Below are 15,271 nucleotides of genomic sequence, written 5' to 3'. Positions count from 1 at the left end.
TGCCCTCTCATTAGTCCAAGGCTTGAACCTGTCCAAAACACTGTAGCCGCGCCCCACAATTTTTTTCTTTCAATTTGCTTATGTGATGTATCACATTTATTGATTTGCAAACATTGTACCAGCCTTGCATCCCTGGAATAAATCCCACTTGGTTATGGTGTATGATCTTTGTAATATATTGCTGGATGTGATTTGCTAATAATTTGTTGAGGACTTTAGCATCTATGTTCATCAATGATATTGGCCTGTAATTCTCTTTCTTTGTAGTGTCTTTATTTGGTTTTGGAATTAGGATAATGCTGGCCTCCATAAAAAGAGATTGGAGTGTTCCTTTCTCTTGGATTTTTTGGAATAGTTTGAGGAGTATAGGTGTTCTTCTTTGAATGTTTGGTAAAATTCCCTTGTGAAGCCATACGGACCTGAGCTTTTGTTTGGTGGGAGTTTTTCTCATTTTTGCTGCTATTTCCTCAGTTGTTATTGGCCTATTCAGGTTTTTTGATTCTTCTGATTTAGTTTTGGGAGATTGTATTTTTCTAGGAATTTGTCCTTTTCATCCCCATTGTCCGCTTGTTGACATGTGGTTATTCATAGTATTTTCTTACAATCTCTTGTATTTCTGTGGTGTCACTGGTTACTTCTCCACTTCTGATTGTATTTATTTGGGTCCTCTCCTTGTTTCTTTTCTTTCATTTTTTAAATATATTTTTATTGATTTCAGAGGAAGGGAGAAGGAAAAAGAGAGCGTGAGAAACATCGATGAGAGAGAGTCATTGATCGGCTGCCTCTTGCACAACCCCTACTGGGAATCAAGCCTGCAAACCAGGCATATGTCCTTGACCGGAATCAAACCCTGGACCCTTCAGTTTGCAGGCTGATGCTCTATCCACTGAGCCAAAACATCTAAGGCTCTTGATGAGTCTGGCTAAAGGTCCATCTTTTTTTTTTTTTTTAATATATTTTATTGATTTTTTACAGAGAGGAAGGGAGAGAGATAGTTAGAAACATCGATGAGAGAGAAACATTGATCAGCTGCCTCCTGCACATCTCCCACTGGGGATATGCCCGCAACCCAGGTACATGCCCTTGACCGGAATCGAACCTGGGACCTTTCAGTCCGCAGGCCGACGCTCCATCCACTGAGCCAAACCGGTTTCGGCTAAAGGTCCATCTTATCCTTTCAAAGAACCAGTTCTTGTTTCATAGATTTGTTTTGTATTGTTTTTTAGTCTCTATGTCATTTATTTCTGCTCTAGTCTTTATTATATCCTTCCTCTTAATTACTCTGAGCTCTTGTTCTCTTTCTGATTCTGTAAACTGAAGGGTTAAGTAGTTTATTATTAATTTTTCTTGTTTTTTGAGGTGGGCCTATAGTGCTGTGAACTTCCCTCTCAGGACTGCTTTTGCTGTGTCCCAGAGATTTTCGTTTGTTGTGTCTTAATTTTCATTTGCTTCCAGGAAGTTCTTGATTTCTTTCTTGATCTTATTGGTAACCCATTCATGAAGTTTAATAAGATGATATTTAAGTCTCCATGTGTTTGAATGTTTTGGGATGTTTTTAGTGTAGTTGATTTCTAATTTCATTCCACTGTGATCTGAGAAGGTGCTTGGCATGAACTTGTAGAGATTTGTGTCCTGACGTATGGTCTGTCTTTGTGAATGATTCATGTGCACTTGAGAAGAATGCATATTCTGGAGCTGTGGGGTGAAATGTTCTATAAATGTCAGTTAAACCCATCTGATCCAATGTGTCCTTTAGAGTCACTGTTTTCTTGTTAAGTTTTTGTCTGGAAGATCTATCCACTGAGGTCAGCGGGGTGTAAAGTCCCTTCCTATGACTGTATTGTTGTTGATCTCTCCCTTACAGTCCTCTAGAATTTTTTTTTTATATATGTAGGTGCTCCTATATTGGGTGTATATAAGTTTACCATGGTTATGTCTTCTGGTTGGAATGATCTCTTTAGTATTATGTAGTGTTCTTTACCCTCTCTTGTGATGTCCTTCATTTTGATGTCTATTTTTTTAGATATGAGTATTGGTACTCCAGCTTTTTTTTTTTCCATTTGCCTGGAAAATTTTTTCTCATTCTGTGTGTGTCTTGTTCTGAGGTGGGTCTCTTGTAAACAGTAGATAGTTGAGTCATGTTTTTGTACCCATTTAGCTATTCTATGTCTCGATTGGAGCATTCAATCCATTTACATTTAAGATTCTTATTGCTAGATCTGTATGCCTAAGTTTCTCTGTTTTTTTTTTTTTTTTTAATATATTTTATTGATTTTCTTAAAGAGAGGAAGGGAGAGAGATAGAGAGTTAGAAACATCGATGGGAGAGAAACATCGATCAGCCGTCTCCCTCACATTTCCTACTGGGGATGTGCCCGCAACCCAGGTACATGTCCTTGACCGGAATCGAACCTGGGACCCTTAAGTCTGCAGGCCGACGCTCCATCCACTGAGCCAAACCGGTTTCGGCAGTTTCTCTGTTCTTATTACAGCAGTCCCTTTAGCATTTCTTACAATGCTGGCTTGGTGGTGATGAACTCCTTTAACCTTTTTTTTTACTTTTGTCTGGGAAGCTCCTTATTTGACCATCTATTTTGAATGATAACCTTGCTGGATATAGTAATCTTGGTTTCAGATCCTTGCTTTTCCATTACATTGAGTACTTCATGCCATTCCCTTCTGTTCTGTAGAATTTCTGATGAGAAATTCGATGACAGTCTTATGGGAGCTCCTTTGTAGGTAACAGTTTGCTTTTCTCTTTTTGCCTTTAAGATTCTCTCTCTGTGTTTAATTTTTGGCATTTTAATTATGATGTGTCTGGGCGTGTGCCTGTTTGGGTTCTTCTTGCTTGGGACTCTCTGTGCCTCCTGATCTTGTATTACTTTTTCCTTCACCAGGTTAGGGAAGTTTTCTGCCATCATTTCTTCAAACACGTTCTCTGTCCCATAACTTCCTTAAGCTGTCCTCTTGTTTTTTCTCGTTTGTTCTCTGATTAATTTTTGTACACTGTCTTCTAATTCACTGATTTGATCCTCAGCTTCCCCTATCTGCTGTGTATTCCTTCCAATGTGTTCTTTATTTGTGCTATGTTTTTCTTTATTTCTGTTTTTCATAGTTACTATATCTTTTCTCATGCTGTTGAGCATCTTTACCATCATTATTCTGAACTCTGTATCAGATAAATATCTTGTCTACATTTCATTTATCTCTTCTCCTGGAGAATTCTTTTGTTCTTTTGTTTGGGGGTTGTTCTTGTCTCCACATTTTGGGTGCCTGTTTGGGTTTGTGACTATGTATTAGGTAGATCTGCTATGCCTTTCAATCTCTAGTACAGGACACTGTCAAACGCTGTTTAAGACTAATTAGATCAGGCAAAGATTCAAAGCCTCCAGGGACCACCTCTGCTTGCAGACTGATTGGACTTAGAGTTGTGTAGTCTCCAGGCAATGCTCCACAGGTATGGCGACAGTTTTGCCAACAGGGTGGGGCATTGCTTCTGCCCAGAGGCTAATTGTTATTCTCAATCTCTTAATGGGCCTCAGAAACTCTACTCTATGGGGCAAGGTGTTTTCCATTAGGGTGGGTCGACTTGGTCTTCCCCCCAGGCCATACCACCTGGATAGCAAATGTCAGTCTCTATGCAGTCTCCACTTTTCATTCTTGGTTATCAGGCTTCTCTCCACATAGTTTTCAGTTGATTATTTAGGATTTTTGTGTGTGTGTATTTTAATTGTAATTCCAGTTTGATCCTAGGAGTGTGTCTGTGTAGCATCTGCTTACTCTGCCGCCATTTTTAATCCAAATATAAGATTTGCACCGGAATCGCAGCAGCCACCAGAATTCTGCTCGCAAAACCCACCATTGCAGAATTAAATCTGGGGCAGGGCAGTGTCGTGGTGCTACACCTAGATTGTGCTCTCTGGCTGGCTCTCCAGGTGCAAGGATGGAGCAGCCTTTCCTGGCCCTTCCTTATCCTTTCTGTGCCTGTCACCGCTGCTGCCCCAGCCACTGCCTTCCTGGTATGAATGCTTCCAACTTGCCACCATGAGCTTCTCAGGCTCTAGTGTTTTTATTAGGGAACATATAAAATATGGCCCCAATGGGTATCACTTCCCACTTTTGGGGTCACTTCAGATTATTCTCTGATTATATCCATCGTGGTGTGTGTGTGTGTGTGTGTGTGTGTGTGTGTGTGTGTGTGTGTGTGTATGTGTATGCCTCGTAGACCTTCATGGTCTAAAGGCTGCTTAAAAGGAAATCTCCTTTCTCCAAGAGCATGTTGGTTGGATCTTATGTTTTGGATAGGAAAACGGCAGGACTTGTAATACTGGCCAGCAGAGGATGGTTTCCCCACCTTTCTTTCTTTCTTTTTTTTTTTTTTTTAACAATACTTTAAAAAATTCTTTTAATGTTGTTGTTTTTAAAATTTTTTTTAAAAAAATTGATTTTAGAGAGGAAGGGAGAGGGAGAAAGAGACAGAGACATCAGTGATGAGAGAATCATTGATCGGCTACTTCCTGCATGCCCCACACTGAGGATCAAGCCCGCAACCTGGGCATGTGCCCTTGGCAAGAATTGAACCTGGGACCTTCAGTCCGTAGGCTGACATTCTATCCACTGAGCCAAACCAGCTAGGGCCTCACCTTTTTTCTTAGGAAATAATTATAGTTTGTATCTACTCATTCTTGAGTTTAAAGGTAATTCCACTCTTTATAAACCTTTAGAGAGGTTTCCCCACCCCCCCTCCTCCCCTGTTTAGGAGCTTGTAGATTTGACAGAATATTACTGCTTTTGATTCATCTTAGAACTTAAAGCGAAATGGAATTTGGGAAGGGGAACGCCATCTTTGAGAGTCAGGTTAATGAGAAAATTTGAATCTGTAAAACATCTGCCAGTGCAGGGTTGTCATGGGGACTAAAAGGAATTATGTTATATGTCTAGCTCAGTATCTAATCTGCAGGGAGGTGCAAAATACCAAGAGCCAATCAAAGAGTTCTCAGTCCCCCATTTGGAGCAAGTTGTATCTGATCTTCATCTGTGGTCAAACATGAGGATGGAACATGGGCATGAAGTAATTGGGTGAATTCCGACTGCTTTCCAACTTGCCCTAGCTAGCCTAAGGTATCTTACAGGACTACTTGGCTCCTTTCCAATGGAAGGGGAAAGTAAGACCCTATATGGAAAAAAGGGTCTAAATTATATGGTCTTTAATTATTTATATCAATATTTTGATTTTTTTTTTTTCTCTTCTGTAGATTGTGAAAGAAAAATTTGCTATGGTAGCTCCAGATGTCCAAATCGAGGATGGGAAAGGAACAATCCTAATATCTTCAGAAGAGGGAGAGACAGAAGGTATGATACATTGCATTTATTCACTTTGCTCTTTTGAGTGGAGATGTCTAAATGAAGGAGTGCACATTAGGTTGTTCATTTGCTATGTATGTTACTCAGTGTCGTAGCTGAAAGAGGCAATAAGTGTTCAAGGAGGTGCTCTCCCAAGATGGCATTGCCTTGGTAGGATCACAAGTTAAAGTTTTGGGAACTCCATGTTGTCAGTGTGTCTCAGGTGCTATTTTTCAATAACGCAATGGATAGTCATCATTTACATTGACTTCAATGCTCTTGTCCAATTTGAAGGAACTGCCTTGCCTGTATCATGGATCCTGGAGCTAAATTGGTGATAAGAAAATTGTTCTGGCTGTTAAACCAGAGTAGATGGTAATCTAAGGCTTTTAGGTGTTTGACCCAAGAGGAGAACCCTTCATAGCCTGCTCCTACTATAGAACAGAAAGTAGTGCTGAAAATCAGTACCTAGTTTTGGCTTTTAGATATATATTTTTTTAATCTTCACCCGAGGATATTTTTTCATTGATTTTTTAGAGAGAGTGAAGGGCGGTGGAGTGAGAGAGGAACATTGATTGTTTTCCTTGCAATTTGTGCCTTTGACTGGAATCAAATCTCGGTCCCTTTAATCCACAGGCCGATAATCTATCCACTGAGCAAAGTAGCTAGGGCTAGACTTTATTTTTATGTTCAAGAAGCCTGTCAACTTTTGTTACTGCATTTGTTATATAAGGTTCAATGTATTTGATTCTGTTTAAGCTTTCTGATTGGTTCTGGTTATGCCTCCTTTGGCCTACACTAGTCAGTCTGATTGGAATTAACAGTTCTCTCCTGTCACTTTGGCATCTCAATCTCTTGGGTTATCGTTTTAGTTGATTTCTTTATATTTCAGATTTTGTCAGTATACCATTGCTTTGAAAATCTAGGGGCATTGTTTTTTTCTATATTAATTTACTTATTTACCTGTTTCTTCACTGGTTATTTAGTCAGTACACTTTGCCAGATCCTGATGGGGATGTTAAGCTTTCTTTAAATTAAAACTTAGTGTCGGGATTCTTCTTGGCTGTAGTTACTTGTCAAATTGTTTGGGCTTTTAGGTCATGAGTAATTGGAGGCCATTTGGAGGCCATGTTTTGGCTGGGTAGTAGTCTATTTTAAGAGTCTAGTTGAATATTTAGGCCCCATTCTTGACAGTTGTCTTCACAAAAATAAAAAATAAAAATTTGTTCATGACTATACACTGTTCTTTTGGTTCCTTTCAAATGCTAGATCCTTAAAAATAGAAACTGGTCAAGAATCTCAGTGGCTTAAATGTGGCCCTCTCCACAAAATACGTGTGCTGCTGAGGGTGAGATGACATTTACTCAAATACGTCTGTAGTCCTATATATCATAGGCACAGTCATAGGTATTCATAATTTAAGGGTGAGTGCGACAGTAGTCTTTGGTTTGAATTTCTTTGTAGCCTGGAAGAAGAGGAGAGATTATCAACTAGTCGATTTAGTACAGTCTAAGAAATACTGTGGAAAAGAGTATATGAATTGAAACTTTGTGAAGGGAGGTTCAAAGGGAGGTCACAAGAGAAAGGACTCTTGGCCCAGTTCTTGAAGAAGTAAGGACCCTCTGGGCAGAGAAGGGAGTCTGCATATGAGCAGCTTCTATAAAGGCATGTCTTACAGAACAACAGAAAAGACTTTCAGAATGGCCAGTTATTTTGTTTCACTGGAAGTTAGGATGCTGTGGGGTGGCAGTGCTGGTTCATGGAATTGCCCTGTAGGACTTTCTGTGGCTACATGTAATGTGTCTTTGTCCTCCCCAAATTACTTGCACCAGGGTTTAAGAGGTGAAGTAATATAATATGTTTACCTTCTAGTATGATTTGCAGAGGGTAAATTAAGGGTGTGAGAGTGGAGGCAGGAGCCGGGAATGAAGGATTTTTACTAAGATAGAAGCAGATGACAAGGCTTGAGATTTGCAAGGTCAGAATTTAGGGCACAGGTGAAGAAGAACAGCATTATTACAGGACTGTTGCCAGGACTGTAGCTTTATAGATGATGCTAATAACCAGGTTAGAATGCACAGTAACTGTTTTCCTTTTGAATATGTTGGGTTTGAGGAGTTTGTAAAGTGGGGAGTTTGTGAAAGGTCTTGGGATGGAAGGATGGGAGGGAACTATGGTTTTCTGAAGACATTCCAGGTAGATTGGAAAGTTAAAATAATAAAAAAAATTGTGAGAGAACTAGAAACTGTCAATAGTTTCTGGGTTTCAAAGTCTAGGTAGGGAGATACTTCCTAAATCATTTTCCCTCTTAAGCAGTGAAAGAAAGAAATAAAAACTAAAGGAAGAAATTACATAAAGTTAAACATGACAACTAGAACTAAAATATAGTTTACTCAGTATATGTCAGGCACTGTGGATATAGATCAGCAGGTGCTATACAGTCTGTGCCCCTCACAAACAAATACTCAATAAAGTGGGCTGAGTGTAGTAAGGAGGGAATGTATATAGGTAGCAGGATGAGGAAGCAGGGTTTTATTTTCCTTAAGACTTCAGTTAAAAAAAATTTTAGCCCTCTTCAGTTTGTCTCAGTGGTTAGTGTGTCAACCTCTCAGGTTTGATTCCTGGGTTGCAGTTTGATACCCTGTTGGGACGCGTTCCGGAGACAACCAATCGATGTGTCTCTCTTACATTGATGTTTCTCTCTCTCTCTCTCTCCCCTTCTATTCCACTCTCTCTAAAAATCAGTGGAATAAGTATTCTCAGGTGAGGAATGAATTTTTTAAAAAATTTTTTTATTGCAGTTTAGATACAATATTATATTAATTTCAGGTGTACAACATGGTGGTTAGACAATTACATAATTTACAAAGTGATCACCCCCATAAGTCTAGTACTCACCTGACACCAAACAGTTATTACAATATTATTGACTAATTCCCTGTGCTATAGCGTAAGCAGTTTTGTAGATGAGACTTGCGTGCTTTTACAGGTCAGAGAGAGGGAGCATTTGAACATGCAGGAGAGAAAGCATAAGTAAGGCAGAAAGGCTCTAGAATAGGTGACACCAAAAGTGTGGTTGGAGGGATTGTTTTTCATTGGAGTATTTACATCCATGTAGCAAAGGTCTGTTGAGTGCTAACTGGGTGCTAAGCACATTCTGCCTACTAGGGATATTCAGAGGAAACAGAAAAGACATGTGGAAGATAGAACTAGGTTGGAATGTTTATTTTGGGGAGGCCCCACTAGTTCTTCATTGAGAAATGTTGATGTTGAGAAATCAAGTTTTTATTTAAAGTTTTCTTATACTTCTGAATTGTAAAATTGTCTAAAAAGTTTTGTTGTGGATAACCTGTTTGCAACATAGAATATATTTTGGCCCTGGCCAGGTAGCTTAGTTGGTTAGAGCATCATGCCAATACACCAAGGTTGTGGGTTCAATCTCAATCGGCATATACAAGACGCAACCAGTGAATGCAAAAATAAGTGGAACAGCAAATTGATCTCTCTCTCCATCTCTCACACACACACATGTCAATAAAGGATATATTTTGTACAGCCCTAAAAGTTGTCTTTGACTCCTCAGGATTCCAGATTAATTTGGTTTGAATGGGAGAAAGTTCTCAGAATCTCTGTTTGGTGCCTTTGAAGTAGTTTTAGTAGTTGAGTGTTCAAGGACAAATTCCTAAGTGCCTAATATTTTAATGGATTGGTTTGCTAAGACTGCCATATCAAAATACACAGATAGGGTGACTTAAATAACAAATTTATTTTCTCATAGTTCTGGGGCTAGAGGACTTCAAGTGGCAATAGGTTTGTTTTCTCCTGAGGTTTATCTCCATGGCTTCTCAGAAAGATACCAGTTAGATTGGATCAGGGCCTACCCTAACAGCCTTGTTTTTATCACTTTAAAACGCACTATCTCCAAATACAGCCACATTCTGAAGTCCTGGGTTAGTGCTTCAACATAAGAATTGGGGGGCACGATTCAGCTTAGGGTGGATGTTAACCTTTTTTAATTGACGTGACTGCTCCATGGAAATAGAATTAATGTATCTAAATTTCTTTAAAATTTTTCGTAGCTAATAATCACAAGAAGTTGTCAGAATTTGGAATTAGAAATGGGAGCCGGCTTCAAGCAGACGACTTTCTTCAGGACTACACTTTATTGATCAACATCCTTCATAGGTAAGAACTATTAATATTTTAATGTAAGAAATTATTTTCATATATGCACTTAAATAAATGGAGAAAATATGTTTTCTTATCCTTAAACCCTAATATTCATTTGAAACTGCACAGTACATTTGTTCAAGTTGGCCCTAAATTCCTTGAGGTTTGACTGACAGAAAAATTTGGGTATCCTATATAATGAAAGGGTAGTATGCAAATTGACCCTAATGGCAGAATGACCAGGATCTGGTCGCTATGACGTGCACTCACCACCAGGGGGCAGACGCTCAATGCAGGAGCTGTCCCCTGGTGGTCAGTGCGCTCCCACAGGGGGAGCTTCGTTCAGCCACAAGCAGGGTTGATGATTGCAGTTGACGAGCCTCTCCCGCCTCCTCGACAGCGCTAAGGATGTCCAATTCCACGGGGAATGGGCCTAAGCTGGCAGGTGGACATCCCCCAAGGGGTCCTGGACTGCAAGAGGGCGCAGGCTGGGCTGAGGGACCACCCCCCCACCCCCAGTGCACAAATTTTCGTGCACCAGGCTTCTAGTTCAGAAATAAAAGGAGTAGACAAAAAATGTTTAAGAATAACTGTTGTCGATGATGCCTGCTGAAAATGAGGGTAGAAATCCAGGCGTTTGAATAGTTATAATCAGAGGTGAGTTCATTTTGATAATTGAACTAGAATAAAAATGTCTATTCTTTTTAAAGACTCATTAGAAGAATGGAAGAAATATTTTATTTGTGATCTGTAACAATACAAGAGAATATTAAAATTAATCCTGTATAGATTCCTGGGTCACATATTTCTTAAATTTGATTTTACATCCTTTATAATAAGCATTCAGAGTGCTTGCATTATAGAATATTTTTGTATATATAACAAATATAGATAATCCTCCACTTTGGTAATTTTATCTGGTAAAAGAAGGTGCAGGTTTTTTTGTTTGTTTGTCTGTTTTTAAGGTGCAGTTTTTTACATACTCATTTATACCCCTAAACTGCATCTTAACTTAGGACTTTTGGGTACCATCTAACCAACAGCTTTGTCCAGTTGTTTTTGCCAGTATTACCATCTCTGTACAAACAAATACAACTTGTATAGTTTGGAGAACATTGTATTTTATGTATTTGGTTTATAAAAAGCATAAAATGACAGGAAAGACTGAATGTGAGTTATCTATAATAATAATAAAAGAGTAATATGCTAATTAGACCAGACAGCCAAATGACCTTCCAGGCATCATTCTGGATGTCCTTCCTGATGAAGCTGTGGCGGCGAGAGCTGAGTCAGAGGCGGTTAAGGGCCATCAGTCAGGCAGGCAAGCAGTTGGGGGTGATCAGGCAGGCAGGCAGAGGGGTTAGGGGTGATCAGGCAGGCAGGCAGGAGAGCGGTTAGGTGTCAGTGGTCCCGTATTGGGAGCGGGTACAGGCCAGGCTGAGGGACACACACACACACACACACACACACACACACCCCGCCCGCATGAATTTTGTGCACTGGGCCTCTAGTTAATAATAAGTATGTTTCACAAAGTCAGACAATTGAGCAAAGATAATGCTAGGAATGAGCTCTAGCCTCAATTAGTCACCAATTGGATGCCAGTGGTGTACATGTTTTTGGGAACTCATTACAAAAAGTAGGGTGCCGCCTGTAAAGATGGGGGAAACATAGAATCCATGTACCCTACTTCTGAAACACCAAATTATTTTGGTCAAGATCAGAGTTGGTCAAGTGTAGAATCTTTTTGCATAGTAGCTGAAGAAATAATGCCAACAAGTTACATTGGGCCATAGAGTATTAGGCTCAATTTTCTGCTTTAGCAATAAAAGTTATTTAACATTAAAAACAAAACCACCCTGTGCCTGTTTGAAGATGCAGTGGTATTTACAATTTAAAAAATATATATATATTTTATTGATTCTTTACAGAGAGGAAGGGAGAAGGATAGAGTTAGAAACATCGATGAGAGAGAAACATCGATCAGCTGCCTCCTGCACACTTCCCGCTGGGTATGTGCCTGCAACCAAGGTACATGCCCTTGACCAGAATCGAACCTGGGACCCCTGAGTCCGCAGGCCGACGCTCTATCCACTGAGCCAAACTGGTTAGGGCGGTATTTACAATTTGAGTTGGAGAGTTTGGAATTGTCACAAAAATCTGTTATGTATAGCCTTGCTTTTTTTAGCTCTTTGAAAGAAAATCAGAATTCAAATATTTGGTGTGCATATAGCCTATCCTTCAAACTGAGGAGCAGGATCTCTTCTGGTGTGTCCTTGCTTTTGTAAATAGTTGTAGTGCTGGTCTATTTTTATAGCGTATGGTTCTTTTACAGTGAAGACCTAGGAAAGGATGTTGAATTTGAAGTTGTTGGTGATGCCCCAGAAAAAGTGGGGCCCAAACAAGCTGAAGATGCTGCCAAAAGCATAACCAATGGCAGTGACGATGGAGCTCAGCCTTCGACATCCACAGGTGAGTCATGGTCCCAGCTAGAAGGTTAATTACCCAACCAACAGGCAAGACTATATAGAAACAAATTATGATTATTTCATAAACATTGACAATAAAGTAGAAATCCATAGGATTACTAGAGGTATGTTTTGGTTTGGCATTGATTTTGCTGTTGTTAATCCTCACCTGAGGATATTTTTCCATTGGTTTTTAGAGAGAGGGGCAGGGGGAGAGAGAGACAGAGAGAAACATTGACGTGAGAGAGAGACATCAATTGGTTGCCTTTGCACACGCAGCAAGCCTGCAACCTAGGTATATGCTCTTGACTGAAATCGAACCCAGGACCCTCTTTCCACTGAGCCAAACTGGTTAGGGCCTGGCATTGATTATTTTAATGGAGTTTTGATGTATGACCCATGAAGCCATTTAGAAACATTGTGTTATTTTTTTTGTTAGTGGATTTTTACAACTGGACATGTCAATGAGTTTTCTACTAGATCAGTGATGGCGAACCTATGACACACGTGTCAAAGGTGACACACGAACTCATTTTTTTGGTTGATTTTTCTTTGTTAAATGGCATTTAAATATATAAAATAAATATCAAAAATATAAGTCTTTGTTTTACTATGGTTGCAAATATCAAAAAATTTCTATATGTGACACGACACCAGAGTTAAGTTAGGGTTTTTCAAAATGCTGACACGCCGAGCTCAAAAGGTTCGCCATCACTGCACTAGATCATAAAGACCATTCTTAGTAGTAGTAGTAGTTTTGGATTTTGTATCCCTGTTTTATTTAGAGATGACAGATCAGTACATCTGACTTTGGAGTGAGCAGATGCTTGCTGAGTACAGAATTATAGCATTTCACAGTTTTCTCAGAACCAACATGACTGGGAACAGTGTATCAGAGGCCCTGATGCTGGGTTTTCAGTGCTGGTGCTTGTACTTGACTGTGCTGGATTTGGTTGTCTACTATCCCTCCCTACACATACCCCTCTTCATTCTTTAAGTCAGGAAACAAAAAGGTACCAGTTTTTGTACTTCTTTTTTCATTTCTTTGACCCTGGGTCTTTGATGTTCTTTGGAGTGTGGTTCTAGGTTCTGATGTTCTCTGAGAGTTTTAAAGATGGTCTTTGAGACTATCTACAGTTTGGCCCATTTGTGGGTCATGGGTTCATGACCTTTCTTCTCTGGAAATAGAGAGGCCCATCATTCTTTGAGGAAGGGACTAGGGTAGTTTTTAAAAATCATAATTTGAAATGTGGATTGATTGATCCTCTGTGGGTAGGTTTTGGGAGGCTGGAGCAATGAGTAAGATAGTACTCTGCCTTTGATTTGTTGGGTGGGGGCACAAAACCGCATCCTGACCTCATCTTCTGCTTTTGACTTCGGGCAAGTCAACCTTTTTGTACTTTAGTTTCCTTTTCTGGAAAACGGATAATAATGTTATCTTCTTTATAGGGTTGTTGTGATGATTACATGAGTTGTTATTTGCAAAGTGCTCAGAACAGTTCCTGGCACATTGTAAGTGCTGTGTATATGTTGTTGTTGTTGTTGTTGTTTACCACCACCACTACCACAGTACTAGGATTTTTACCCTCCCTTTTCTGTTGGCGAAATAGAAATACGGAACTGTAGTAATTTATGTGAGTTATATCATGCCTGTTATAATTTTTTGTTTTGATTAGAAAAGGAATATGTACTTGTTACAGAAAACATTAAGACAGTATAGAAATATGTGATGTATAAAGTGAAGGGTAGCCTTTCTTAAGTCTGGTGTATATCAGAAGAGTTAGCTTTTCACTTATATGAATATATTAATGAACCACTAGTAATTCCCACACTTTAAACCATTTTTCTTTTTTCTGAAATAAGCACAAGAGCAAGATGATGTGCTCATAGTTGATTCTGATGAAGAAGGTCCTTCAAATAATGCTGACATCAGTGAAGAGAGAAGTCGCAAGAGGAAATTGGATGAGAAAGAGAATATCAGTACAAAGAGGTCACGCACAGAACAAACAAGAGAGCTTGATGATATTATAGCATTAGATTGAACAGCAGTGCCTCCAGCAGAACCCTCTGACTGCATGGATCATCCAATGTCCTTTGTTCCAAAAGGAAAAAGTTGACCCCAGTGACTTGAAGATGATTCTGCTCCCTTTGAAAGCACTCTTTTTGCTAGAACTATCAGACACATTGTGGAATGCTGTATGGAAAGTAGGAATATAGTTTTAAAACCCTCTGAACAAAGCGTTTGCATAACTAGTCATGAGAAGAAACAACACAATGCATGTTGCCTTTTTAATGTAAATATTCTTAGGTATCATTTAATAGTTTAAAATATTGTGGTTTAGTAAAGTTGATACCTGGTTATAAATATTACGCCTTTATTTTTGGTTAGAAAAAGAATTATTTTTAGCCTAGATCTAACCATTTTCATACTCTTAACTGAAACAGATTTAAAAAAAGTATCAAGTGCTGTATTGAAACTTGTTTTTAAATATGAACTGGCACTATGTATATTGATGTAAAACAATGTTAATTTACTCAAGTTTTCAGCTTGTACTGCCTGGTATGTCTGTGTAAGAAGCCAATTTTTGTGTATTGTTACAGTTTCAGGTTATTTATATTTGATGTTTTGTAAAACTCAAATACAACTATACTGTACTTATGGACCAAATAAATGGCCTCTGCATACTTGTTGTACATGCCTGCACAGTATCTGCTGCCTTGTTGGGTTTATTCATTGTATTTTCTGCAGGAATGCTAAATCCTTTCCTTTTAAAAAATTAATTTGTGATGGATATGAAGGTTAAAAGATCTCCACTGTTTTCCATAGATGAGTACTTTCTAAAATAAAGTTTTTAATGGTAGTGGTGCTTTTTAAATTTGGATTGTAAACAGTTGGCCTTTTATTGAGACCATTTCCGTTATCCTTGGCCAGCTTTTATAACTTAGAGCCTTGAGTTTGAGATTCCAGATGGCCAGAGTCTCCTTTATTCTGCAGGCTTCTCTGGACTCTGGATTGTTCCCCATTTCATCAGAGTCCTTCTTGAGTATACCATTCATTTTGGGCCTAACTCCAGCCTGTAGATGTGGCCAGACCTGCTCCAATGGATCAACACTCGCATCTGCCTAGACCCCAGAGGGCTGTTAGGGTACTCTCCTCACACAGATGTGCCTTGAGTTTTCAGATAGCGGAAACCCATGAGGCTGTTTACCCATTCTCTGTCTCTGCCTTTGGGAGTTTTTTGCCACAGTCAACTAAATTTCAAACTGATAATTTATTATATTATCTCACTT

At 39.2% G+C, this 15,271-nt stretch overlaps 1 protein-coding gene across 2 annotated transcripts in view; it reads left to right on the top strand.

Moving 5' to 3' along the window:
- UBA2 (ubiquitin like modifier activating enzyme 2) overlaps positions 1-14,689 on the top strand; it is a 56,890-nt gene extending 42,201 nt beyond the window's left edge. For both annotated transcript variants that reach the window (XM_059666960.1, XM_059666961.1), the window contains 4 exons: positions 5,255-5,351; positions 9,422-9,527; positions 11,848-11,984; positions 13,844-14,689. In XM_059666960.1, the coding sequence (XP_059522943.1) occupies positions 5,255-5,351; positions 9,422-9,527; positions 11,848-11,984; positions 13,844-14,022 (519 nt within the window). In that variant the 3' untranslated portion in view covers positions 14,023-14,689. The remainder of the gene's footprint in view (positions 1-5,254; positions 5,352-9,421; positions 9,528-11,847; positions 11,985-13,843) is intronic.
- The last annotated feature ends 582 nt before the right edge of the window (positions 14,690-15,271 follow it).

This window comes from Myotis daubentonii, chromosome 15, assembly GCF_963259705.1.
Source record: "Myotis daubentonii chromosome 15, mMyoDau2.1, whole genome shotgun sequence".
Taxonomy (NCBI): Eukaryota; Metazoa; Chordata; class Mammalia; order Chiroptera; family Vespertilionidae; genus Myotis; species Myotis daubentonii.
This window is presented reverse-complemented; position numbering and strand designations above follow the sequence as displayed.